At 51.3% G+C, this 25883-nt stretch overlaps 16 protein-coding genes across 16 annotated transcripts; 5 read left to right on the top strand and 11 right to left on the bottom strand.

The window, feature by feature from the left end:
• Nucleotides 1-11: 11 nt before the first annotated feature.
• On the bottom strand, nt 12-769 carry MVES1_000108 (uncharacterized protein; the record flags this gene model as incomplete). Its single annotated transcript, XM_056204970.1, has 2 exons — nt 12-358; nt 385-769. 2 exons carry the CDS (start codon nt 767-769, stop codon nt 12-14), a joined length of 732 nt encoding a protein of 243 aa, XP_056060945.1.
• Nucleotides 770-805: 36 nt separating this feature from the next.
• On the bottom strand, nt 806-2230 carry DUS1 (tRNA-dihydrouridine(16/17) synthase [NAD(P)(+)]; the record flags this gene model as incomplete). The annotated part of the gene is made up of 1 exon (XM_056204969.1): nt 806-2230. The coding sequence occupies one exon, from the start codon at nt 2228-2230 to the stop codon at nt 806-808; it is 1425 nt and encodes a 474-aa protein (XP_056060944.1).
• Nucleotides 2231-4293: 2063 nt separating this feature from the next.
• MVES1_000106 (uncharacterized protein) lies at nt 4294-4551 on the bottom strand (the record flags this gene model as incomplete). The annotated part of the gene is made up of 1 exon (XM_056204968.1): nt 4294-4551. One exon carries the CDS (start codon nt 4549-4551, stop codon nt 4294-4296), a length of 258 nt encoding a protein of 85 aa, XP_056060943.1.
• Nucleotides 4552-4641: 90 nt separating this feature from the next.
• On the bottom strand, nt 4642-6013 carry MVES1_000105 (uncharacterized protein; the record flags this gene model as incomplete). The annotated part of the gene is made up of 4 exons (XM_056204967.1): nt 4642-4685; nt 4819-4935; nt 5324-5370; nt 5505-6013. The coding sequence occupies 4 exons, from the start codon at nt 6011-6013 to the stop codon at nt 4642-4644; spliced, it is 717 nt and encodes a 238-aa protein (XP_056060942.1).
• A 277-nt stretch (nt 6014-6290) lies between these two features.
• MVES1_000104 (uncharacterized protein) lies at nt 6291-7652 on the top strand (the record flags this gene model as incomplete). The annotated part of the gene is made up of 4 exons (XM_056204966.1): nt 6291-6454; nt 6572-7365; nt 7392-7505; nt 7627-7652. The coding sequence occupies 4 exons, from the start codon at nt 6291-6293 to the stop codon at nt 7650-7652; spliced, it is 1098 nt and encodes a 365-aa protein (XP_056060941.1).
• Nucleotides 7653-7898: 246 nt separating this feature from the next.
• On the bottom strand, nt 7899-9146 carry MVES1_000103 (uncharacterized protein; the record flags this gene model as incomplete). The annotated part of the gene is made up of 2 exons (XM_056204965.1): nt 7899-9040; nt 9071-9146. 2 exons carry the CDS (start codon nt 9144-9146, stop codon nt 7899-7901), a joined length of 1218 nt encoding a protein of 405 aa, XP_056060940.1.
• A 94-nt stretch (nt 9147-9240) lies between these two features.
• On the bottom strand, nt 9241-10758 carry ZPR1 (nucleolar zinc-finger protein; the record flags this gene model as incomplete). Its single annotated transcript, XM_056204964.1, has 1 exon — nt 9241-10758. The coding sequence occupies one exon, from the start codon at nt 10756-10758 to the stop codon at nt 9241-9243; it is 1518 nt and encodes a 505-aa protein (XP_056060939.1).
• Nucleotides 10759-10976: 218 nt separating this feature from the next.
• Nucleotides 10977-11999, top strand: MVES1_000101 (uncharacterized protein; the record flags this gene model as incomplete). Its single annotated transcript, XM_056204963.1, has 1 exon — nt 10977-11999. One exon carries the CDS (start codon nt 10977-10979, stop codon nt 11997-11999), a length of 1023 nt encoding a protein of 340 aa, XP_056060938.1.
• Nucleotides 12000-12005: 6 nt separating this feature from the next.
• Nucleotides 12006-13145, bottom strand: MVES1_000100 (uncharacterized protein; the record flags this gene model as incomplete). Its single annotated transcript, XM_056204962.1, has 1 exon — nt 12006-13145. One exon carries the CDS (start codon nt 13143-13145, stop codon nt 12006-12008), a length of 1140 nt encoding a protein of 379 aa, XP_056060937.1.
• Nucleotides 13146-13637: 492 nt separating this feature from the next.
• MVES1_000099 (uncharacterized protein) lies at nt 13638-14312 on the top strand (the record flags this gene model as incomplete). The annotated part of the gene is made up of 1 exon (XM_056204961.1): nt 13638-14312. One exon carries the CDS (start codon nt 13638-13640, stop codon nt 14310-14312), a length of 675 nt encoding a protein of 224 aa, XP_056060936.1.
• A 138-nt stretch (nt 14313-14450) lies between these two features.
• MVES1_000098 (uncharacterized protein) lies at nt 14451-16526 on the bottom strand (the record flags this gene model as incomplete). The annotated part of the gene is made up of 2 exons (XM_056204960.1): nt 14451-15186; nt 15532-16526. 2 exons carry the CDS (start codon nt 16524-16526, stop codon nt 14451-14453), a joined length of 1731 nt encoding a protein of 576 aa, XP_056060935.1.
• A 77-nt stretch (nt 16527-16603) lies between these two features.
• On the top strand, nt 16604-17720 carry DPH5 (diphthine methyl ester synthase; the record flags this gene model as incomplete). The annotated part of the gene is made up of 2 exons (XM_056204959.1): nt 16604-16747; nt 16776-17720. The coding sequence occupies 2 exons, from the start codon at nt 16604-16606 to the stop codon at nt 17718-17720; spliced, it is 1089 nt and encodes a 362-aa protein (XP_056060934.1).
• Nucleotides 17721-17723: 3 nt separating this feature from the next.
• MVES1_000096 (uncharacterized protein) lies at nt 17724-18592 on the bottom strand (the record flags this gene model as incomplete). Its single annotated transcript, XM_056204958.1, has 2 exons — nt 17724-18229; nt 18589-18592. The coding sequence occupies 2 exons, from the start codon at nt 18590-18592 to the stop codon at nt 17724-17726; spliced, it is 510 nt and encodes a 169-aa protein (XP_056060933.1).
• A 76-nt stretch (nt 18593-18668) lies between these two features.
• Nucleotides 18669-22178, bottom strand: CRN1 (Coronin-like protein crn1; the record flags this gene model as incomplete). Its single annotated transcript, XM_056204957.1, has 6 exons — nt 18669-18720; nt 18753-20407; nt 20488-20539; nt 20676-20740; nt 21061-21128; nt 21392-22178. The coding sequence occupies 6 exons, from the start codon at nt 22176-22178 to the stop codon at nt 18669-18671; spliced, it is 2679 nt and encodes an 892-aa protein (XP_056060932.1).
• Nucleotides 22179-22499: 321 nt separating this feature from the next.
• TFB3 (TFIIH/NER complex subunit) lies at nt 22500-23438 on the top strand (the record flags this gene model as incomplete). The annotated part of the gene is made up of 1 exon (XM_056204956.1): nt 22500-23438. One exon carries the CDS (start codon nt 22500-22502, stop codon nt 23436-23438), a length of 939 nt encoding a protein of 312 aa, XP_056060931.1.
• A 1-nt stretch (nt 23439) lies between these two features.
• On the bottom strand, nt 23440-24744 carry COX10_1 (heme o synthase; the record flags this gene model as incomplete). Its single annotated transcript, XM_056204955.1, has 2 exons — nt 23440-24527; nt 24738-24744. The coding sequence occupies 2 exons, from the start codon at nt 24742-24744 to the stop codon at nt 23440-23442; spliced, it is 1095 nt and encodes a 364-aa protein (XP_056060930.1).
• Between the last annotated feature and the right edge of the window lie 1139 nt (nt 24745-25883).

The raw sequence follows: 25883 nt of genomic DNA, 5'->3' as shown, positions 1-25883 counted from the left end.
CTAGGCCCTATTTAGCGCACAAAATTAAGCGAATAACCTCCCCCTTCCTGTTCTTGCATTTGGAAATTGTCGGTGGAGAGACCAAAGTAGCCGAGGAAGCTGTTGCCCAGCGTTTTTAGATTGCCCATCATTTCTTTCTTCTCCTTCTCAGACACATTTTCAAGAAGAGGAGGCACTCTTCTTAGTGCAGCATACAGCTCCGCGCGCGACGCCTTCGGAACACGGCCTTCCTTGTCGAGCTTTTCTAGCCGTTTGTAGTCTTCTAATGCGCTGCTCAAATGGTTCCAGCCGCCAAGCCGCTCCTTTGCTACGGCGCGGCGATACAAAGCTTTTACATTCGCTGGATCCTCGTGCATGACTGGTGTAAGTAGGTTGTGGGCGTACCTTCTGTTGCCGCTTTAATTGTCTCTTCGTAGTGCTCTAGCTTTAGGTGCGACGCAGCGAGATTTGCAAAGAGTTTGACGCGCAACTCTACAATTTCAGAAGTTATGAGATGACCATCAAGCGAGACCGCTTCAGTCAAAATAGTTTCCATAACCTCGGGAGGGGTATGTGTTGCTGTACTGTGCTCGTCAGCCGTGTCGTCCGCGCCAAGTTCTTTTTCCTCTAGGTTGGTTTCTGGGCGTGGCGGGAGTTGCGCGATTGCATCTAAAAAAAAAGAAATAGCTTTTGCATAATTAGCCTTCGCAAACTCATCGTTTCCCTGCGCCTTGAGGCTATGTGCTGCCCCCAAGCGCTTCGTGAACTCCGCATTGAACGCCGTCTCCATGGTAGTGCCACGTCACGTGAATAGACGCACGGTTCTTTACAAGCTATGGGTCTTGGCGCGTTTAACAGCAGGTACTTTGTCCGTCGCGCTGTCAGCCTCCGCCAAAGACGTTCTACCGTGGTGTGTGCGCATTTCGGAGTCCTCCAAACCAATGTCTGTCACCTTGGGTGGATTCAGGGGTGGCCGAAAGTACGGCTGCAGATACCAGTGGGGAATAAAGGCAGGCCGTTTGCTTGTATCGTGCGGGTCAAGTACATGCAAAGGTTTCATATAGTAACGCGATGCGTCGGCAGGAGCAATATAGCTCTCTGCTTTCAGTTTATCTTCTTCCAAACGGCGAGTGAGCTCCACCACAAAGGCACGGTATTCTTGCACGCGATCCTCGCCATGTGCAATTTCGTTGCTATGCGCCTTGCCAAGCACAGATCGCAAGTCAGCATGTATCGCCAGAGCAGGGCGTGTAATTTTAAACATGTGACCCTTGAGTGCGCTTCCCGCTGTTGGAGTTTTCAAATTCGCAACGATATCCAAATACTCGTTCGCCACATGCACAATGTGCAGTGCGTCAAATCCTGGCTTTTCCTCGCCACGGTGCGCTAAGGATGCCAAATCTTGAACAATTTCGGTGTGAAAGAGCGTAGGATTGTACAAGTTCCCTTCTGCACTCATTACACCATCGCATTTGGTGAACGCAAGTGCATCGCGCCAGTCTTGGGGATACAAGATGTTGCCGTTTGCAAATACAGGAATACGGAGCGCTTCTTTTACTGCGCGAATAGCCTCCCAGTTGGCAACGTGAGTATTATGTCCTTTCATGTCGCGCGTACGCCCATGTACAGTGACAAGTTGAGCGCCTGCACGCTCAATCATTTTGGCATATGCAAGTGTCTTTTCGAGCGAATCAAATACACGAAATTTGACAGTGACGGGCACGCTCAATTTGCGATGTAGCGTGTTAATCAAAGTAAATATAAGATGCCAATCGTCCATAAGAAATGCACCAAAGTTTCCGCGCTTCGCGATTTGCTGAGGGCACCCAAGGTTCAAGTCCACTGCATCACACTTATCCTGGACGCTCTGTGCTGCCTCTAAGAGCATATCCGGATTGTTCGCACAAAACTGCACAATAAGAGGTCGGTCGGTATCTTTTTTTGTGCCAAGTACTAGTTCTTGAGCACCTTCTTCGGCAAAAGCCTTGTTAAAGTAGCCCTCGCGCACGCGTGAGCTGCCTTTGTTCTTTTGTACATATACTTTTGCGTTAATCATCGGCGTGTAGACAAGATCGGAGCCATACCTACGGCTTAACACACGCCATGCAAGCTCAGATTGGTCCACCATGGGCGCCACGATGCGCTGCGGCGATCCAATACTGCGGTAAAAATCGTAGCCACCGAGCTTGGCATGCTCGGGCGTCCCTGTCTCAGGAAAGCTGTCCAACGCAGGTATATTCGGCCGGCTCATACTACTAAATTTGTGTGTAGCAAAGAAACTCGAGGATCGTACACACAAACGTGAGCAGCGCAAAGTGAGCACTCCAACGCGGAGTGCAAATTTATGTGTACAAATCGTGGTGCCAACGAAGAAAAAAGTGTGGAGGTTTTTGGCGATGTGGAGCACAGCTTTGCTGTGTCGCGGCATGTGTGTGAATGGGGTCCATTGAAAGTGCAGCCATTGTTCCCATCGCGGACCTCGTAGCGCCGCGCGATGTTGAGCGCAAAGTGCGCGTAGCAGGATTGTACGTACACGTATTGCTGATTGTAGCTGTGCCGAGTATAGTCCAGCTGCTGCGGAAATGGTGCTATCCTATGAGAATGCATGCCTCGCAGTTGACATCTCGTTGATGTTAGAAAATCTTGACGTGTTAATTTTGTCGCCCAAGTCTAAGTATATGTGCATTGGTACCTTGGAATCGCGCAGCTACGAACCCGCTCCCTTGGAAGAAGCAATGCAGCAGCTCTCCTCGCCCGCTGAACATGCAAGAAAGCGCTCCCGGCGAAGAGAGCATGAGTATTCGCTGCCTATGGTGCTGCGTGCGATCTTAATTAAACAAGTAGATACTTTGGACTTGCGTCTATGGGTTCAAGCTGGACGTCGTTTGGCCAAGCCAGCTGACCCGATATAGTGTGACATCGGGCGTTTCCTTGTGCCGATCATGCTGCGGGAGGAAAGTAAGCCGGAGCGCGACCGTGTATCAGACGGTCCAATGACATATAATGGTGTGTAACGGATGTATGCTTATACCAGAAACTATTCGTGCTATTGGAGACCTAAGTACGTCACCTCACGGCCCTGACCGCAGTTGAATGTGCATTGCACACAATTTTGTGCGTCCGTGGCGTGTATCCAAAAGGTTCGTTAATATAAAACTAACCACAGATGTGTTTGTGCGATGCAGGCAGTATGATGCTCCAGTGTATCAGTCTCGGCACCCTGGCTTAAATGAGTACATTGGTAATGCAACGAAGGCGATTCTGCATGAACTTGACAAGGTACGTGCCACAACTCAGCTTATGCAGGCTTCGGTACGATCACTTGTGATTGCTATACATCATGAGGCCTATACGGATGTTCCGTATGCATTGGAGCGCTATGTCTTTTCTCTTGGAATGCTTTTGCCAGATACGGATTTAAGGAATCGTGACCTGGTTATCCGAGGCAATGTTTCGCGGGCGAGCATGAATCTTGCGGCGCGTGAACTTCTACTACAAATACTTACCTTGGAAGCCACGCTTGCGCCGCTTGGTGCTGACGCATATACGTTTAGGATCCTCCTGGAAACGGAAGACGGGCATGTACCTTCGGCAAGTTCCGCAAATTCTGCATGTGTGGGCCCATGGATTGCTGCTGACGGTGCACCGTTCTACGCAAATAGTACCCAGGATGGACTTGTCACTGTATCGATGAAATCGCTGCCTACAGAAAATCCAACCCTGCCGATCATTCACCCACTGAAAGTAATCGAATCCGGGGTGCTGAGAGTACGTTGAAGCAATGGTTAACAGTAGCTTGGTGTGCATGTCGAGCAGTGCAATAATTCACATATAAAAGTGCTAAAGCAACCCTCGAGTCCCAGTTTGGATGGGTATGTACCTACGCAACCGACCGCATCGTCCGAGCAGCGCGACTTGGACGATCCACTGATCGAGCTCGGCGCATCACAAGGTGGAATTCCACTACGGAAACGCAAACTATTTACGCAACCACTCGACGCCGGGGGGCCCATCTCAGATGCCTCGAGCGAGGATGACTCCGATAGCTCAGGAAACTTGGGCTGAAAGCTGAAAGTCGCAAAGTGTGGCCAAAGAAAGAAGACTACACATGCATCATAATGAGCACCGACGTACTTCCACATCACATGTGGCACGATACCATACAAAGACTACTGCTGTGACGCCCTTTAGAACAATGATAGAATACACGGCGGCCCGGTGCTAATGCCATAGCTTTACGCTTTTTTAACCGCGGCCAGCGTCCTGGCTATCCGGTATTGGAACAAGCGTTTCAATCTCTTATGCTGTAGCGTTTTATTCCATTCCGGCTTCAGGAAACAAAGCAACTTCCTCGGTACGCACCCACTTTAAGATTTTAAGCGGCGTCTCAGACCGCGTCGCTGCTGCATCCGGGCCAAGACGCTCAGTAAGTCCCGGGACATTTGTAGGTGGGCGTGCGAGCGTCGCAGGAACAACCCATTCTTTTTTCCATTTGTACACGGGTTCCTTCACGGTCCGCTGAAGCTCGACCTCCGGCGCATGCCCCGCAAATCGGCCGCCAACACGCGACATGGACGTCAGAATCAACTTGCACGTGGAGGTGGAGGTGGCTGAAAGGCAACGCGAAAAGTGCGAAGGAGAATGGTTATCATACTACAGAGGCTATAGGCGGCCACTCTTGGCGTGGGCGCCACTTACCATCGCGGCTATAGCGTGGATTCAACGGAAAGTTAACTCCATGCAAGCATGTAGGCCTTCCGAGCGGCAAAATCCAAGTCCACACCGGCCCCAAACTGAGCTGCATATTAAGCATGGACGACGAGGCGGCAAAATACAGACGGGGCGTCTCTACAAAGCGCGCTTCCGTGTAGTTTTCGCCGTGTATTCCGAGCATGGATTTCAGCTCGGCCTCGCGGCTGCGTGCTTCGGTGGACTCTGTTGCATAGCGGAGTTCGTCTGCATTCCGTATCCACCAAGGATTTCCCAAGGTGTGTGGACTGCCCCATTGCCTGTTCCATTGGTGCAGTAATGTTCGCTTCGCTCGTATCCGGCGTATAGCTGCCATGGGCCCGCGCCCGAGTGTACCGCCTTCGCCAAAGTCGGAAAAGTATCTGTGTAGTACGAGCCCCTCGCGTGCACGGAAAGAATTCATCCCGCGCAGTTCAACAGATGTGGTATTGCGCATGCTCAAATAAATGTGCATCACAAGAAGCCCAGCAGTGAATATTGTAAAAAGGAATGAGATTACAATAACGCTGATGAGGAATCCGTCGATCGACCACGCTTGAATGCGGCGTGACCATTGGGCCGAGGTATGCGATAGTGCGCCGCGTGCAAAACAAACGGAAATTGTGATCAAAGAGTAGACCGATAGCAGGAAACCCCACAAGACTGTGTTAAAATAAAACGAGTAGTTCTGCGCGCCAACGCATCCACCAAGCCAAGGACAGTGGTGGTCCATGCGCAAAACACATGTACCGCACCGACGACAATGATGCGCCCTAGGAGGTCTGTGTCGTGCGCACCGTGTACAGTAAAGCTCGCTTGGTGCGTAGATCGGCGCTTCGAAAGGGATCCGCTCCGGTTTCGGCGCTTTGGGTATGTGAACCACCGGCCTCGGGCTCTCATGTTGAGCTGGCTCGGCGGAAAGTTTTGCGCTGTCATTCGGCTCATACGAGATAGGTCGAGTACACTCGGTATTGTGCGGACTGGCAGGCGCGGTTTCAGGTCTGTCTTCCGGCGGTGTGAATGACCGCATATTCAGAACACTGCTTACATCGTTATGCGCAATGGGACGCTGTAATACATCGTGCAATGGAGTCTCTACCGGCTGACTCGCATAGGAAAACGACTCCATTGAAACGGACTCCAACGGCGCCTCTGTCGAAGGAAACAGATCGCGCACGTAGCCTGGCGATGCATGCATCACACGCAAAAAGCTCCACGCAAAGCAAAGCCATATAATCGTTTCTCCCACAAGCAGCCCAATCCCCAAAGACCGCGAGCCCAACGCATTGCGGTGCTTCACCAGCATGGGGTAGCATAAGCGCCATATGTAAATTGCAAGCGTCCACAAAAGCGCCACGACGATCACCGCAACGTAACTCCACTTTTCCAAGATCGGCTCCCGGCCGTCAGAGTTTGTGCTCGTCTGTATCCGTACACGTTTCCCAACACCAGCACGCGCAAGCAGTGCTCTGCATTTTTCCCCACACGACGTCATGCACGACGATGCGACTCTGCGGACGTTGCAACGCTTCCACTTTTGGTCACGTGTGTGCATGAACGTGCCTTCCCTTGACCTAACCACCATGACGCGTGGGCGGCGCATTGTGTCCCTAGCGGGCTCCATTCTCATCTCGCTTTCTGCGGGGAGTACGTACGTGTTTAGCTCGTATGCGCCGCAGCTTCAGTCGCAGCTTAATCTATCCAGCACGCAGTTGAATGTGCTGGGTCTTGCGGGGAACCTGGGCATGTACGTGTCGGGCCCGATTTGGGGACGCCGTATTGATCATGTGGGTCCGCACGGGGTGATTTTGTGCGGAGCAGCTATGGTTCTTTTAGGATACGGGATGCTGGCGGTGGCTTACAGAGGCGCATGGGTTAATTGCCCTATTTGGGTACTCGCATTGTTCATGCTCATGACCGGTGTAGGCAACTCTGCCGGGAATAATTCTGCGATTAATGTGCAGGCAAAGAGCTGGGGTGGGAGCCGCCGTGGATCAGCAATGGCCCTGGTACTATCCATGTTTGGACTGAGTGCATTGGTGTACTCGACCCTGTCGCAAGCCGTCTTTAAGGAGAACACTGCTGCATACTTGCTCGCACTATCCCTCGGCAGCTTTTTCAGTTTTCTCCTTGGTGCATTCATGGTGAAAATTATACCACCGGGCGAAGATGAAGACGTGGAGACGCCAAGCAGTGACCATCTAGTAAACCACCAGTCGCAAGAGTCCGAGCCACTGCTCGGACCTAGCCATCGTCCGTGCGTCCGTTCGCGCTCTTCGTCGGAAGTGAGTGCGCGTGTATATGCGTGGCTTGATGAGGTTGATGAGTTAGGCGGATCTCTTTACGACCCAGACGCGAACGATCTCTCCGACAGGCAGAGTGCGCACAAAGGCGACATCACAGGGTGGGACCTATTCCGTGACACCGACTTTTTACTCCTGTTCACTGTGCTTGCGATCGTCAGCGGTGCGGGACTGTTAATGATTAATAACGTAGGATCCATGACCCAAGCACTGTGGGAATATAACAAGCAGCGTCCCGGCACCGGTGACACGAACACGTCCAATTCAAAGTACGGAAAACACGAGCTCCTCCGAGTCCAGGCGCTGCAAGTATCGCTCATCAGTGCTGGCAATGCGATTGGTCGGATTTTGATTGGTGCGTTGATATATGACTTACAGCAGGTGTTATCTCGGACTATTTCGTGCGTGTCACCAAGGAACCGTCCATACGGACCTACTTTTTGATTCCCGTCACCTTTCTCGCTTTTGCTTCGCAGCTTTTTGCAGCATGGCCCGGTCTGGTTTTAAACATATACCAGCTGCTTTATGTTTCCTCATTAACGGGACTTATGTACGGTACATTATTTGGCCTTTGCCCCGTGCTTATCTTTGAATGGTTTGGCGTACGGTCGTTCAGCCAAAACTGGGGACTGGCAAGTCTAGGCCCTGTGATTGGGGGCAATATATACAACCTTCTGTTTGGCCGAGTGTACGATTCCAATGTTCCACCAGGAAAGCACAAATGCTACAAGGGTGAGGCTTGCTATCGCTCTGTGTTCATCGTGACTACAATCGGCTGCGTTGTTGCCTTTGTAATCAGTCTCGTACTTATCCTGCGTCGCACCAAAGGGATTTGCGCGCGAGTGAATGCGACTCGGCACGCCCAAAGCATTTCAGTATGATCTTGTATTAGCTGTTGAATAATCTGGAATGAAGTTGATCATGACGTGCTTGTATAACCTCGCCCAGCGGCCATGATGTAAAAGGATAGTGGACCGTGTCAAACGTGGCATCTTCTTCAGGCCAGTCCCAGTCCCATGTCTGTTGCTCTAAGTTTTCCTGCGGGGGGTCAGGGTTGGACCCAGACGATAGAGAAGCTTGAATAGCGTATGCATACAATCGCGCACCAGCCTCGCGGTCCAGCGAGTTCATCTGTCGCTGCACGATATCGCGAAGCTGGAAACTCAGGAGTTGATGCGCCATGTACGGCCCTAGCGTGTTAAGCCGGATTGAGCAGGACATGAGGTTTCGTGCCTGTAGGAATAGATTCAAATGCAGAGCGCGGTCTATCGAGAGCCCAGCTGCCAGCCCAAACACGCCTGCACATATCGGTAAATGGCCTGCCATTTCGCCATCACCAGGAAAAAGCGACATCGCGCCATTGTTTAGCTTCGCACTACCACGACGGATATTTTTGCGTAGACGCTCAATTAATACGCGAGCTGCTTCGGCGCGTGGATCCAATGCATGTTCGCCAGCAATAGGCGCAGGTTGCGCAAATGACCGAGCAAACAAAGAAAGCAAGGCAATTCCTTGAATCATAGAAGCACGACGTGATACATGATTTAATAGGAGTGTGTGATGATGCCAGTCAAGCGCTGCTAGAGCCTTAAGTGTCTCATCTAACGTGGGAGGTTGCTCGGGTATCGGTTTGCTGGCCAGCGGTTCTTTTCTCGCTTCCGTACCAACATCCATCTCGCTCGTAGACTGTGGTAACATGGTAAGTGCGTTCGGTCGTCGAGAGAAGTAGTACCGTGCAGTGACTGACTTTGCTTTTAAAGGCGCTGCTTTTTCTGGCGCCGCCTGTTTTGTTACGTATTTTTTGGCGCGGTTTGGGCCCGGGGCCACACTATCCAGATACCGCACAGCAATTAGCTGTGCGGCATGGATATATGGTAAAACACTGGTTACATAGTTTCCTAGCGAAAACTCGACGAAATCGACACTGCGCTCCGTCAACGTCTGCTGCGTAGGAACGCCGGGTTTTTGGTCGTACGTCATGAACCCGTGCGAATAATACGACTCCAAGCCAGCAGACGCAATAAATCCGCCTTGGGTTGGCTCAAATTTATATTACGTACCAGTAGGCAAGTTTGAATCAGACAAAATGAGCATGACATAGTCCTCGAGATGGCGCGCATCCTCCTCGTCGGCCATGGTAGAAGCGGCTATGCTACCTCCACATTTGCCAGGAAGAAAGTTGACTAAGCCTCATCCTGCGATCGTGCCTTGGCTTCTATGTATGCTACAGTTAGGCTACTTGCGCCAACTCCTCCGTGCCATCTTCCCCATAGTTTTCCACTTTCATATCGTTCAAGCCCAAATCCTCGTTCTGATCAAACGTCCGATCATAGTTCTCCACAGTGACCTGCTCGTCCGGATCGGGAGCGTAGGGGTTTTGAATATAGCTGTTCGCAAGTGGATCATCCAATATAAGCGTGTAAGGGAAGCTTTCTCCATTGATAGCACGCTTGAGAGCTCCAAGAAACCTTTCGAACCTGTTCGTCGCATCCGCATCCACAGAGTCGCCGCGCATAAACACCTTTTCATACAGTTCGTCATATACGTTCTCCAAGAGGCCTTCCAAAGTCGTAAAGCGACCCCCCAGTGTACCTGGAGAAAGGTACAGGTCCAACTCGGGAACAGATAGTCCAGCAGTCTCAGACTTGAGGATATCGCGCGACAAATCTTCCTTGTCCTCAACCTTAAGCGTCAATCGACGACCGTGCTCGGATATCGCCGAGCCAGATTTGACCTCATTATCACGGAATCCACAGTTATCGCAGTTGGTTGACATAATGAATATATCCTTGAAATAAGGAATATTGACTTTCTTCATTTTTGTCGTACTGGGCGCATTGCAGCTGGAGCAGTTTCCTTCGAAGTTGTAAACCTCCTCATTCATTAGCTCCTCTTCATCTTTCAGCTCCTTTTCTACGCCACCCCCGCCGATAGCGGTAGCAGGTTTATTCGGTGCTTCAGGGTCCGAGACAAGCCCTAAAAGGTTATTTTGTTCTTTTGAACGTGGATAATCACGTTTGCTCCAGCGATTATCTTGCGCACCGCTGCTCTCAATACTACCCCTGTACTCCACAAAACTGTTTCCGGACGGATCGTCAAGTACAAGCCGGAACGGGGAGAAGCTACGCTCTTCGTTGCTATCGGCTTCCTCGTGATGCGCACTGACAGGTCCCACACTGCGCATTTTCTTTAACTCTGGTTCATTTTCATTGAGTACAGTGTCTTCTTCGTCGATGCGACGCTCTCCCATAATTACACGCAGCTTGTCGCACACTTCTTCAATTTTTGCATGCGTGTCAGGATCCATGTGCTTGCGTAAAGGCTGATCGATTTCCAAATCACGCAGCGTGTCAGACACAATCCCTTCAACAGTTGTAATTTGGCCACGTCTAGCGGGGATCTGCAATTGAACTTCGGGGATGCTCGTGGTGCAGAACTCGGACTTAACAACTTGACGATTCAAATCACTCTTGCTCACAATATGGATTGTATACAGCGATCCCTTCGGTTGAATTTCACCAGCGCTTTGAATTTCGCTGTTTCGCTCACCACAATGAGAACACGAAAAGCTCATGACAATTACTTCCTTAAAGTAGGGAATGTAAGTGGGAAGCAATCGCGTAATGCCTTGTTCGCCACAACGCATACAAAGTGATTCAATCTCTTGAATGGGCTGTATGTCCTCAGCCGCTTCAGCATGGTCCCCGATAGGCTGAAAGAACTGCTCGCTCGAACCTTGCTGCGACATTGCGACGGTTGATGTCGTTTGACAGTCACGCCTTTTTTTTTTGTCGCGCACGGGTCTTCGCTTGCTGAGTCAGCAAATGCACTTGAGCGGCGTAGAAGCACTACCAAAAATCCGGCGAACCACCGTAAACGTATTTCGTCATAATTGCATCGCTTCTGTGCCGAGCATTGCGAGCGAATTGCCGACACAGCGCAACACACAGCAGAAGGTTGTTTGTCATGACTGAATCCAAGCGGATTAAACTGGACGAAGTAAAAAACCCAGTCATTGTGACGCACTCAGGCACATTTCACGCCGACGATGCTTTGGCCGTGAGCATGCTTCGCAAACTGCCCGTTTTTGCGGAAGCGGAGCTTGTAAGGACGCGTGATATGGACAAAATTGCAAACGGAACTATTGTCGTGGATGTCGGCGCCGAGTATGACCCTGCACGCCAACGCTACGATCATCACCAGCGCGGGTTTATGGAAACGTTTGACGACGAACACACTACAAAACTGAGCAGTGCAGGTTTGATTTGGAAGCACTTTGGCGAGCACATTTTAGCTGCTCACTTGAATTTGGGTTTGGATAATGGCCTCGTGCGACTATTTTTTAAGAAAATGTACGATGACTTTGTCGAGGCCATTGACGCTATCGACAATGGCATTTCTCTGTACCCTGAAGTAGCAGGTCCGCCAAGGTACCGCTCGCGCACAGACTTATCTTCACGCGTTGGACATATGAACCCGCGCTGGAATGAACCTTTCGAAGAGTCCGATCTTTTGGTGCGGTTCCGCCGCGCGTCGCAAATGGCAGGAAGTGAGTTCTTTGAGCGTGTGGACGACATGATGCTGGCGTGGTACCCTGCGCGACAAATTGTGCAAGAGGCTATTGAGGCCCGCAAATCATTTGAGGGCGCAGATCCGCAGGGACGCATAGTGCTTTTTGACAGGATTGTCGGCTGGAAGAGCCACATGTACGAACTCGAAGCGGAGATGGAAATATCCGGTGATGAGCAGCCGCTATATGTGATTTACCCTGACGAGTCTGGGAAATGGCGTGTACAGGCAGTGCCCGTGAGCTTGGAAAGCTTTACTAGTCGACGTGCATTGCCCGAGCCGTGGCGCGGTATTCGGGACGAGCAGCTGAGTGAGCTCACAGAGATTCCTGGCTGTATTTTTGTGCATCAGTCCGGCTTTATTGGCGGGAATGCGACAAAAGAAGGCGCGCTGAAAATGGCTCGGAAGGCGCTTGCGTAAATAGCATTATATATTGTTATGACTATGCAACCATTCTTCCATAACCATATCGCCGGCCTTGGATTTTGGAGCTTGGTGCGAGGCTGGTGCTTCCAAATGTCTGTAAAGCGCCTCTAAGCGACGAATTGCTTTTGCACGCAGCTCCTCGTCCTTCTCCGTGCGTGTCTCCAAGACCGCTTCTCCAAAAATGCGTGTCGCAAGGGGCGGAAGACCGTAAACTTCCGACGTGTAGCCCTCGCGAACAAGCCAGCCCCTCAGTTTATCTACAATTGCTTGACCTTGCACTTGGGTATACCTGTTTAAATCACTTACAGGTCGCGTATTTTTATTTTCGCGGTACTTTTCGACGCGTTGCTCGCGCGTAGCTTGCGTGTCCCAAACGCTGGCAAGAGCCTGCTCTGTTGTGGGTGCATAAACGCCCTCATGAAGTTCAGCATCATCTTCCGGCGGTTGAACCTTTTCTGCAATTCGGTAGGGCTGCTCTTCACCGATCCCAGCCTGCAGACGTGCAAGACGTTCATGCATCGCATACTGTTCATGCATCATTTGCGGCTGACCTGAAGGAGAAGGTGGACGCCAATCCTCAACAAGTTGCACATACATGGGGTGATGTGCTATTGGCTCCAGCTCCGTTGGTTTTTCCAAGTCGATGCCCTCGTTTTCGAAAGCGGTAAAAAAAGCGGCTGCGTCCTTGTCTGTATCGGTCTGTACCGGCACTGGTGCAGATGCATAGCGCTGGGGTAGCATAGTTTCGCTCCAAGCTCGCTCCACAAACGATGAGTTTGCCGTACCACTGGTCTCTGTCTCACCTAACATGACTTTCCCTGTCGTACCTTGGCGAAAAGCGTCAAATTCCGTATCTAATGACGTAGGAGTACGCGAGCGCTGTGTGCTTTCACGAAACAAAGTAGCACCTGGCATGGCAGTCGAAGTATTATTGACTCGCATGTCGCGCATCGCTTCGCCGATCATGCTGTTGTCGCCGGCATTGCTACCGGATGCTTTTCCTTGCGATGCGAGCATAGAACGAAGCTGATCGCCAATTCCCGAGATTCCCAATTGCTGCTTCACCAAAGGTTTTTTATTTTCGTCCGCATTTCCTTTGCTGTTGTATTCCTCACGGGTACTGCTTTTCCCTTTTCGCATGCTTCAAAGCGCCTGTGCGGGGCACGCTTGGTCCCTCGTGTATCACGTGATCCGAATGTTTTGTGTCCAGACAGCACGTCTTGGCGATCGAAACCTGCTCGCTTTTTTACTTATCTGAAAACCAGATAGGTGCTGCCAATCTTGCATTTTTACTCGTGCGCCACACATAGCTATCGACGCACAAATTTATTGAATACTTACGACCTTGACGTAATTTCAGAGAAGCGATCCAAACGCTGATTAGCGTTCGATTTGTTTATGAAACAAGAAATGCACGTTTTCTTAACCTAGGTTATGAATTCCCATACCCAGTAGCAATACTGCTTTAAGTGAAAATAGAATTACCGCAGCAATTACGCCTATTAGTGCATATAGGCGCATCCTGCTGATCGTGCAGAGCAGATTAATCAGATTAATATTCTCCACATCGGAGCCAAGAACGACTATAAAGAGCAATGCCAATTTTTGTTTATCCACCACGACAGAGTTACCATGTTCTTCACTAAGATTGCTGTGTCCGCTACCGCTCTTTTTGCCGTTGCTCAAGCCGGCTGGATTACTTTCCAAAACGAAAACAAGCAGACGGAGGGTCTTCCTTGCGTCGGTGCCATCTACGGCGACGACAACTTCCTTGTTTCTCGCTTTGACTGTGGTGCTACCGACTGGAACTCCTCGTTTTGCGGTATTCACTGCTTCCCCTTTTCGGCCACTACATGTGTCGGTAAGGTCCCGGCGGATGTCAACAACGGTACTGGCAACGGTCTCTGGTATGCCCCCCATAGCGTCCAGAGTGCGTGTCAGTTCCTTGGCACCATTGATTCTCCCAGCAAGCCTTACGACATGGCCGGTGTCAATGTCACTTCTTGTGGATACGTTGATTGGCCTTCTAACCGTACGTGGGGCCCTACCGTCAGCGTTCCGCCTTTCCCTGTGACCACCAACGGCTGCTGGAACGTCTCTGACGACCCTAAGCCGAAGTTCCCGAAGCGTACTGGCCACTTCTTTGACGGTGCTCAGCCTCTTAACACCACTTGGTGTGATGATGGCTTTGCTGCGGAGTGTGGTGACAATAAGGACCCGATCTGCACTTACAGCTTTGACAACGACATTAGGATCAACTGCCAGAAGACGAATATGCCTAAAACTGTGAAGCCGAAGGAAGATTGAAATAAACAACTAAAAGAATGGTTCCTAGTTTAATTTTGTTGCTGTAGTGTTTATAATACTGCTAACTTGATATACAAAGCAATGCCCAGTGATGGAAAAGCATTTGATGGTTTGAAAATCTATTTAACATGAAAGCAATCACATGGTCGCTTCGTCCTCGTCCATATTAAATGTAAGAGGTCCCATCTTATAATTCTTTGTCTTTTTCTTGACCCTGGTCTTCTCACTCTTGCGTTTCGGTGCAGATGGGACAACCTCCTCCTCATCCGACTCAAACACTGCTTTGAACAAATTCAACGTTGGTCGCACATGTTGCAGTGCATCTTCGTCTGCACGCTCTGCTGCCTCTGAATGTATAAAAGTAAATGCGTCTTCGTCATTGGTTGTATACGTCTGGCCAAAGCGGTCCATTGCTTTCGCAATATCATCTTGCGGTGTATCGTCGTTTGGATACGGATTGGGGACGCCAAACCGTTTGCACAAGAGTCGTGGGGGATGAAACGGCTCTAACGAGCGTGTAAGAGGACCAAATTCGCCCTTTTGAGCAGCTTGCTGTGCAGAAGTTAAGTCCTTTTTTACGTCTGGCTCTGGCTTCAGCTCTGGCACTTTTGGAATAGTAGGAGGTTGGGTATTTTTACTGGGAATGTATAGACCTCCCTCCAGATTGGGATCGCTTTCCATTGCAACACTGGTGGTAAACCGGCTCGCCATCTCGCCTTGTATCGGGCGATATCGCGAAGCCATTTCAAAAAACTCGTCCAATTCCGTTTGCAAAAGAAGCTCAGTTGGATGCACCGACATGTCTGGTTTGTACAGCGTTTGATTCATGTTGGCGTGAAGGTACGTTTTGTACCGCGCATGCTTGGCCGTATCTCTGCCGATAGGAACAAAGTGCTGCATTGCGCGAGTTGCTGTTGGTTGATCAAGTTTCGGAATTGTCAATGGCCGTGGCATATTGCTCGGAGCAAGTCGAGCCGTGCGCGCCGCTGCCATTTCTCCAAGATAAGCTGTAATCGCTGGAGGGGGGCCTGGGTGTTTAGCTTCGCCAAGAATCTCAGCACGCTGCCCAGCGTGCATCATACGACGCTTCACTTTTGTCCCGTCTGTGTCGCACGCTTCATTACGCCATATCCGACTTGGATCTGGTACCCAGCCCTTAGGTATAGCTGGAGGTGCATACCATGTCGGTGGTTGTACAGGACTTTCGATGCACACGTACCCCTTCGGCAAGGGCCGACCATCGTGCCAAGTAGCATCAGAAATGGACTTTCGTGTGAGAAAAGCATGCTCATAATTCTCAATGCTCATATCTTTGTCTGGTACGGTGCCACCACCAATCTGCATCTGCTCGTGCCGCCCAAGAACAGAGTCCTCAATCCGGTCTGGTGCACCGTAGACGTGGTCCTCATCGTCAGAGTCCATGCCTGACATGCCAATTGTGCGTTCGGGACGCTTTGTGCTGTGAAACTTTGCCAGTACACCTTGCAATTCACTGCTTCCATGCCCAACCAATGCCCCTAGCCCGCGGTGATCTCGATTATCTGGCAGCTTAATTAGCTGTGTGTCTGGAGGAGGAAATTTGTGGTTATGTGCCTCGACAGGCACGTCCATTAATTGAACATGCGCCGGTGCTAAGTGCAGAGATTGCAGTAATGCATTCAGTTTCTCTCTGCCTTTGTACGTAAGAAGCGGCCCGATACCTTGTCCTTGTTTCCAACCCATGCGCTGCAGTAACATCACTCCCATAGATGACGGGCTTGCTGAAGTTTGTGATTTTGCAGGTGCAATCATGCCAAGCATCGGGTCCGTGTGCTGCTTCGCATCATCAGTATACCCCTCTTTGGCGCGCAATGTGGATGCTTGATCCAACTCCGCAAGATCATCTTCATCCATATAATCCTCTGGACGGCGCTCAACTTTTCCCGCACGCGATGAGCGTGAGGAGTGAAACGTGGACGGTGTCCATCCCTCCTTAGATCCTACAGTGTTAAAGTACCCTGCGGAGAATCCACCAGTGAATGCACCGTGAAACCGACGTCGACCTTTGCTGTCATATACTTCTTGCTGCCAGACAGGTTTGAATTCGTTCTTGTCTTTGCGGTTTGCATTCAGTGCTGGAAGAGGTGTGCCAATGGATACAAAATTCTCTCCTAGATTTACATGCTCAGGCACACCATCGCGATCCAGCTTGCGCCGAAGACGTTGCGTAGCCATCGCGAAAGAAGGGTTGCAAGCGGGCCAAAGAATGTGACATTTTCTCCACATTCGCCTTTTTCTCGACTAGCGCTACCATGGTACTATATCTCATTGGGTTGGGTCTCGCCGATGAGGAAGACATAACGTTGAAAGGACTACGGGCTGTACAGTCATGCGATAAGGTGTATCTGGAGTCATACACCAGCATTTTGCTAGTGGACGATTTCAAAGCGCATATGGTACGTCCGCCGTGATAACTGACATGAGGAATTGTTGTACGGAAAAAATATCACGCCTGCCCACCGTGAAACAGTGGAACTAGAAGCGGATGATATTTTGAGTGCAGCATACCACGGAAATGTCGCATTTCTTGTGGTTGGAGACCCGCTTTCTGCAACGACGCATGCCGACTTGATCCTGCGGGCCAAGAATTTCCACATACCCGGCGCATCGTCTCCCTCTCCTGTACCCGTACAGATTATTCACAATGCTAGCATTACCACGGCTATTGGCTCTAGCGGCTTGGCAGGCTACAATTTTGGACAAACTGTGAGCATTCCGTTTTGGACAGAGGAATGGCGACCAGATAGTTGGCTTGGACGGATTGGTGAGAACATGGGCCTAGGGCTGCATACCCTGTGTCTCAGCGATATCAAGGTGCGCGAACAAAGTATTGAGGACATGAGTCGGTACGTATCTATCGCACATACTTACAGCAGGGGTATCATTCGGTATCAGCCGCCGCGGTACATGTTAATTCCGCAGCTTATTCGCCAGCTGATTGCCGCCGCGAACGAACACAGAGTCGATTATTTAGACCCAGAGCGGACACTAGCCGTTGCGTTGTGCCGCATGGGCGCAAAAACGCGCACAGAAGCAGGTCGAACACGGAAAGGCGAACTTATTGTCGCAGGCACACTTGCAGAGCTCCTCTCTTACACGGAGCCGACCGCGGCACAAAAAGAGCAAGATGAAAAAGAAGACGAGGAGTATGAAGAGGAGAACCCCACGGTTAGCGAGAAGGAAATGGACGAGCGCCGTGAAGCGCGCACCATACAGCGCGCAATCGAGTTTTGGGGCGAGCCGTTGCATTCGCTTGTGCTTGTTGGGCGTCAACTGCATCCCATGGAGGTAGCGTACGGTGAATCGCTCGTGCGCGAAGGAAGCCGGTGGAAGCAGGTGGCGATAGAGGTATACGGAAGTCGCGAATAGGTTTCACGGTGCCAAGTATTTATTGTTTCCTTTCTTATGCCAGCGCGGCAAACCAAGCCAAATATGCTCCGAGTCCACAAGCCCTTGCACAACTTGCTCCATAGCCTTCACAGGGCACATTGCCAATGCTGCCTCACGTTCGCGTTGCATTTCAGCCTTGCGTATACCTTTCATTGTACCACGCAAATGCACCAGTTTCGCGCGCATTTCCACTACTAGCTTGTGCTCTTGTCCATATTCCTCAGTCATTTCTTGCAGTTTACTCGCCAACTGTCCCGCGTATTGCTGGAGAGCTGCAAGTTCTGCACTGTTTTTTGCGGCGGGTATATGCTTTTCCGGGTGCTGCGCATCCCAAAAATGCTGCTTTTGCCCGGCAGGGCCACGTATTGGTTTTGGCTTGACGCGCAGAGTATCGACATGCTCCTCTTGCACGACACTTGGCTTGGAGCTCTGCTCAATACCGTCCACTTGCATGAGTGCCTCTACGATTACCGAAGTCTTTTTTGGGGCTGTACTTTTGTCTGTTCCACCGACTCGTTTCCGTAGTGACTGCATTTGGGTATTGGGAGATAAATGATGGTACGCCAACGAAACGCAGTTTGCAATGCATTTATGAGAGAGCACCGCCGTCACTGAATCATGCGCCGAATATTTTTGCGGCGCACACTCCTGCAAAGGGCCTTGCATGGGGCGATTATATTGTGCTGCAAACAGGAAGAATGCAAGCGTATGCACGGCCCAGTCACTGTCAAAGCTGCCTGCAGCTTTGCACGCCTCCATATCTTCGCGAAGAAGCTGCTTCATACTACGTGTAGCTGGCCTTGAAAACCGGACCGATGCCGCTGCTGCGCGTAGCAAACTGCGGTACACATGTCGCAGCGGCATGGCGTCCGCCATGGTGTTGGACTAGAGGGACCCAAAGACTTTCGTCACGTGCTATGGGCGGCGCTACTCGCTGTTGAGGACAATGTCGCGGAAACGCTGTTGGTTGGTGCGCAACCTAGAGTTAGCAATGTCCCGAATGCAACATACTTGGTGAGTTCCATCTCAAGCTCGCGAATACGGGTATCCCGCTCCGCAAGTTGAGCTTTCAAATCTTCTGTAGCGTTTGGTGCGTCGGCTGTAGGCATAGCCACCGCCTTGTTGGCGCGGGCATTGGCGGCTTTTGCAGCTTTGTCAGCCCTTGCATTGGCATCCTCTGCAGCCTTTTCAGCAGTGGATATAGCCTCCTCTGCATCCTTATCCGCGGAGTCTTTTACACCTTTGGACAAACTGCCCACACACACTCTGGCCTGCTCTGCGGCCTGGCCAGCCTTTTCTCTGGCTTTCTTCTCTGCATGTTGGGCCTTTTCCCTGGCCTCCTTTTCGGCTCGCTGGGCTCGTTCCCTGACCTCCTTAGCAGCCTTTGCCTTTGCCTCCTTGTCGCTTTTCCCCTCGGCCTCCTCGTCGGCCTTTGCGTTTGCTTCGTCGGCCATTTGGTCGGTTGCGCCCGTGCTTTTTTGCATCTGCTCATCCTTTTTTCCCTCACTAGCTGAAGCAGCGCCAAAGGCAGCAGCAACACCTGATGCACCCTCAGTAATCGACCTGTCGTCAAAATTGAGCATGTTGGGCGGTATAGTCTTCTTTTCATCAAAGAACTCTACTGCAGTCATGGCTGGCTTTGAAGACAATGCAGGAGGGAATATATCTGCTTGGAAGGAATCAGATTTTCGTGGAACATAGAACGAGACTGGCTGGATCATAGAGTTTGTCACTTTGTACACACGCGCAATTTCGTTCTCGTCCACGTTGAGGTCACGCCGAGGAAGCATTGCCATACCAGTTTGCGGATCCACGGACTTGTATTCGGACAAGTAGTGAAGTTCGTCATTCTCCAGTTCGTAATAGCGAATATTTCCATCGCCTTTTCCTGCAAGGAAAATCACGTTATTATCTGTCCAGAACGGCATGATAATACCATTGCTGTTGTCAAGCACCTCGGTTTTGATCGGCTTTGACAAGTCGGCTACATCCCATAGGAACATTTGGCGCTCCGATAGCTTGCTGAAGCCGGTCGTAATGAGACGAGGGCGGTCGCCACACCACACCACACGAGCGCCTTTAATACCACCGTGCGAGTCCACTGTTTGGACACTCTGTGGTGCACGCGTGTCAAAAAGGCGCAACTTGCGGTCACGGCAGGTTGCTGCAATAGTGGATCCTGTAGCGTCGAATGACATAGACTGGATCGCGTCAGTAAATCCAGTGAGTTCGACGCGGCATTTCTGTGTCTCAACGTCGAAGAGCTTAATCATTGGATCTCCTGTTGCCGCTGCTAACACATTCGAAGCAGTTGGATGAAAGAGCACATGTCCAACACGACGACGACCGCCTTGGAATGTGGCCATCGGCTTGAGCTCGTCCAAATTGCCGTCTTTGGCCGCTTCCATACGCTCAAATACAACCTCTGGAGTCACATTCCACAATGAGATGTTTGCATCGTCACCACCACTGGCAATGAATGTATCATCAAATGGACTAAAGTCTGTGTCAAGGACGGTAGACGTATGTCCCCGGCAAAGTGGAAGCAGCTCCGGGAGTTTCCCGCGTTGCGTCTGCGGAATTAGTGCAAAAGCACCACCGCCCGCGGCCTGCCAGTTGAGCGACAAAAATTTGTCGTTCGCTTTTAGCAGATTCGTATCCCAAGACTAAAGTTAGTCGCTTCTTTTCGCAATAGTTACATTAAGGGACACCTCGCATATTAGTATCAACACGCATTGAAACATACCTTGACATTATCGTGGCACTCCTCCTTCTTGTTCGGGGTTCCATACACATGACTAGGGATATTAGCACATAAATTCAAATCAGCTAAGCGTACCGGTACTTGGAAGAGCGTACGAATCGGCCGCTCATTGTGCGGGCGGTGTTCTGAGCAAAGGCCGTGGAATGCTATCCGCCCCGTATAAATCTAACACGGCATAATTCCGCAACATATAACCGCTCGCCGGTCCTGTCTCGGGGTGGAAGGGTGTGTGGTTCTATTGAGCGTGTGAACATTATGGGCATTACACTGCTCTGCACACACGGGGTAAGAATAGAATACGTATAACAAAGTGTTGTTGTGAGCCTATGGCGATGTACCGCGCACCATTTAAATAGTATAAATTTAGCTTGACCCACACCAAGCGCATTCTTCGCATGCCGCATCCTCTATTCGTATTGTACAGCTCGCCAGTTATGCAATTAGTTCGACTTAGCAGCAGGGGTTTTAGCAGAGGTGTGTGAGATGGTGTCTGCTTGACGTTTGGATGGAATGGCAAGCACCTGTGTGTAAGTGCGCTGAGCGGTGAATACGCACACGGTAAGCCACAATAAGCACCATGGCACTGCTTCCAAGCACGTTCGCAATGATAGTAAGTGTAGTGTCTGTAATCATGATGTTATGAGTGGTCAGAATGCGTAACGCAATCGATAAGGCTTGTATACGCGAAAGGCAAGCCCCGGACGAGTCGTCCACGGAAAAGTGCTTAACGCCCAGACCCCAAATATTGCGCGAAACATGCACGCTCAAGCGCAGGCATCTGAAGCAAGATCGCAGCGTAAATAGAATACAATTGTACTACATGCACCAGTAAATACCATATCTTTGCGAATCTACTTATTTGCACGCTCCGTCCTCTTCTTTTTACCGCCTTTCACACGTTTGCGATTCTCTTCACGACGTGCCTCAGCCGCAAGGTGGTTGCGTTTGCCCTGCTTGAATCGCTCCTGCGCACGCTCTGCAGCTGTTGAATATGAAAACGGGCGCTTCTTGTGCGTGGGCATGGCAAGTACTGGGTCATCTTTAAATAACTTGTCCGCTCTCGCAGCTTCTGCCACGTCAGGCTCAAGGATCCCGGTCAGACTCCCTGACAGTTTTGATGCATTGATGCGCGGCTTTTCAGCACGCTTCAATGATGTCCTCACCGACTGCTCTTTTTTCGCGACTCGACGGGAGGAGGGCGGCAGCGACGGTATTTTTGGCAGCGGCGCGCTCCAATCGGTATCTAGATCAAATTCTTGCACAGTTACATGTGCTCGGCGCTCCTCATTCTCAAAATCATGTTCTTCTTGTAAAGGCTCCTGCTCTTCGTTTTCCTCGTCCGATGCTATACCCAATGCCAGCTTTTCTGCACGCACGTTCTCGGCTGCCTGCTTTTTGCGCATTTCTACTGCGGCCATACGGCTTTTGCGAAGTTCATCGCGGATTTTCAATTGGGCCTGTTCATGTGCAACCTTCCTGCGCTGCTGCTTGCGTTTCTGGAAACCAGTCAGATATTCTTTGCGTGCGTCTTCGTCAAATGTAACTTGTTCGCGTTTCCCCGGCTTACTACGAGAATGTTGCTTCCTTTTAACATTCGGTGTATGCTTTACTGTTTTTGCTTTGCCCTTCTGTGCCGATTCGGTCAACGCCTGCATTGGCGCTACGCCGCTCATCGTGCAGGGAAAGAGGCTGAGCGGCTCAAAAAAACCCGATCGCCGCTGCGCTGCCAAAAAACCCGATCGCGCGTGCGACTCCACTTTTCCAGTTTCGTCACCCCGTCATGGTGGTACCAGTGTCCGGGCCAGCTAAGCCACGTACTGGTGCGATCCCCTCTATTGGACGCGGTGCAGTTGGACAATCGCAAATATTTGACCGAAGTGGTCGTATTGCAGAGTACTGGGTTTGTATACGTTTGTGACACTGACCCTCAGTCGTCCGACGACAAATGCCCCCAATGCAAAACAGACCGTTACTTATCGCCGCGTCTGCGTCTCATGGTAAGTCCATGCTACCACAAAATGTGTGAATCATGCATAGATCGTCTCTTCTCTCTTGGTCCCGCTGCGTGCCCCGAGTGTGGCCAGATTGTGCGCAAGCAGCAATTTAGTGCACAGACGTTCCAAGATTTGCGTGTGGAAGAGGAGGTCGATGTGCGGAAGCGTGTATCAAAGCTGTTCAATCGTAAACCAAACGAATTTCCTTCATTGAAAGCATACAATGACTACTTGGAAGAATTTGAGGAAATTACGTTTAACCTTGTCAATAAGGTTGATGTCGAGCATACCCAAGCGCGCCTTGCGCAGTACGAGGCGCTGAATAAAGCACAGATTGCCGCCCATTTACAATTTCGAGAGCAAGAATCACAGCGTCAGCATCAAGCAGACGAGGCCGCGAAGCAGGAACGCCAGATGCGCACGAAACGTGTGATGGAAGAGCAAGAGCGCGAGCAAGCTGCGCGCGATGCAGATGAAAAAGAAATGATGGCGATGCTTACGAACGGAACCAGCATTGAAGAAGTGGTGAAGGAGCGTCAACGACGTATAGACAAGCGAGCGAAAGAAGCCGCATTACGCGAAGAAAAGGAACAGACACGAATGCAGCAGTACGAAGAGGCGCTGCAAAAACGGGTTGCGCCACGCACCACCTATACCCCCCTTGAAACAGAGTATATCCGCAAGGTATTGGCATCTGATTTTTGTGGCCCATTTGCAACGCTGCGTGACGGCAGCGATCTTTGCACAGTGCGCAATACCCCTGCCAAACTTGGCGGTCTTGGCGGCGATGGTTACGTCGATCCATGGCTGCGGCCCGAACTTGTCGACGCTAGTGCAGTGTCGCAATATCGCGCTGGTGGCTACGAATGGGATACACAAGTATGGCAGCGCGGCTTGAATACATTGTGTGATTCCGTAGTATTGCGTCCCGCGTCATGATCTACGCTATATACCGTTCCGTGAACCAGTCCTGCCACAACTCGTATTTACAAGACATCGCAAGCAGCATTACTGCAGGCAAATGCACAAGACTAAACCAGAAGCACGCACGCGCCGTCTTTTCATTTGGGATGCGCCAAAATCGCGCCGTGTAGTAGGTGAACAGTAAGTTGGGAATCAGGCTTAGTGTCGCGTACAACATTGGCTGTACTGTCTGTGTCAAAGGCAGAGCAACAGAGCAAAGTGGGATGAGCGCGATTGCGTAGCGTAGTGCAACGCGCCGGTTCAGCGCCGGATTCGTTACGGCCATCATCCGGTACCCACCGCGAGCATACTCGTTTCCAGTCACGTACGAGAGTGCATTAAAATGCGGGAATTGCCAAGCAAACAAGATCCCTGCAAGCACCCACGCTGAAGCATCGGCTGGATTGCTCAACGTCCCTGTACATGAAGCCCAGCCCATGAGGGGCGGCAACGCACCAACCAGCGCGCCGACCCACGTATTCGCAATACTGAGGCGTTTCATAGGCGTGTACATAAAAGAGTAGAGCACGATATTGAGTGCACCCAGCGCCGCAGTGAGTGGATTGATTAGCGTTACGAGGATTGTGACGCCGCTAAGACCGCTGGCAAGTGCAAAGCCGTAAGCGTGCCCCGGCGATACGGCCCGCCGCGGCAATGGCCGCGCCTTGGTTCGCGCCATCTGTGCATCATACGGTGCCTCGAAAATTTGATTAAGTGTGTTTGCCGAGGTGGAACAGAGTGCAATCCCGCTGGCGAGTGCCAGCAGCCGTACGACGGGAGGGATCGTCGTTGCTGCCGCACATGATGCAGGACAAAGAACGTATCCCATCATACCCGTGAGTACAACAAGAAATGTCAGTCTTAATTTGGATAGCTGGCGGTACACTCGCAGCGTGCTCAGCACAGTCGGTCTTCGCTGCTCAACGTAGCCTGGCGGCGGTATATTGTCCTTGATTGTTTTTACCGGCTCCGAAGGGAGAAGCTCGACACACATGGGGTCATCGGTCGCGGGCTTGTATTTGTCCGCAACTATCTTTGCTACCGACTCGCGCACCGCGGTCGGATCTGCGCGAACTTTCAGCGCGGCGTTTGAAAAAAATAACCCTGGCATCGCATCCATCCGCGGCGTTTTGTTAGGGGGCACGTCTTTCTGCTCACGCCTGTTATTTAAGTAGGAAAATAATCGGGTTGCACAGCGCACATGCGCCCGTGCGGCGCACGGTTGGTATACTCGTGGCGTCCACAGACACCGCGCGCCAAGCATCGCTAAGAAACGCCGCATGGGCAGCGCACAGTATCTCAACTATCACGTGATCCACTAAGCCATGCCTTCTCGGCGGGGCTTGCGGCGGAACGTGGGGAACGTCGCGCGCCTTTGGCGGTATGTAACGCGTGTGAAGAGAAAGTGACGCGTAGAGATTTGGGAGATAGTGCATGTAGCTCCTTGGAGACAAGCAGTCCCGTATTAGATTCGCGCCACGGCCGCGCCTTGGATTTGAGCGCCAGCTCCTGTTGCTCTTTCGCAAATTGCAAGGTTTGTGCACGGCTCGATGCATCCTCCGCGCCCTCAAAACGCAGAATTGGACTTTTCGCAAGTATGCGTGCCCACATGCGCCGCTGTGCGCGTGACGATACAGTGTACGCTTTCCGTTTTCGTGTCCAGCCATTCTTTCGCAGGGTTTTTGGCACACGTGCCGCGGTAGCCGAAGCCATCGTGTAGGCCTGGGCTTGTGCCGCACGAAGGAAGTGTGAAACCAATCTTGTCTGGGTAGTAGACGCTTGTTTCGATGTTTGTAGACGCTTGGGCACAGTCGTTCCCGGGGATGCGGCATTTTTTTCCATCCCAGTATAGAGGCGTGTGTGCGCATCATTCCACTCTGGATCATTGGTCATTTGCAAGCCGAGCGGAACGCGCAACTTTGCCATATGCAGAGTAAGTGACTGCCAATGCGCGTTTGCCACTCTACGGCGCGACACGTACTTCCCAGGCACGCGTGCAGCAGAATCGAGAGCGTTTGCAAGCTTGGTAGGACATTCTAACGCACTCGCACGGACCGGTGCGCCGCGCTGCGCCGTAGTGAGTAGCAGCGTGCGTAGAATGGGTGAGATGCAGGGAAGACGCTGCCGCGGTGCGTACTTCTCCTCATCGCCGACAGCGGGGCTCGGATGTGGGGGGACAAGTGTCTATTGTAAGCGCGTAAAATCGTACCTGCATCATTGCATGTCTCAGTGGGCCGCGACGGCCATACGCCAAGTCAAGCGCTCGCTCAACTGCATGCGGCCATCCTGTATTGGCATCTGCTAGCTGACGAATTTTTGTATGACACAGCGTTGCGCGGCGCGTCCGGCTGAGAGAATCTGACTTTTCTGTGCGCATTGCTTCTACTGCACGTCGCGCCATCCATTTGTGTGCCTCGTACA

The sequence above is a fragment of the Malassezia vespertilionis genome, chromosome 1 (assembly GCF_029542925.1).
Source record: "Malassezia vespertilionis chromosome 1, complete sequence".
Lineage (NCBI taxonomy): Eukaryota > Fungi > Basidiomycota > Malasseziomycetes > Malasseziales > Malasseziaceae > Malassezia > Malassezia vespertilionis.
Note: the sequence above shows the minus strand (reverse complement) of the source record. Positions and strands in the feature narration are given on the sequence as shown.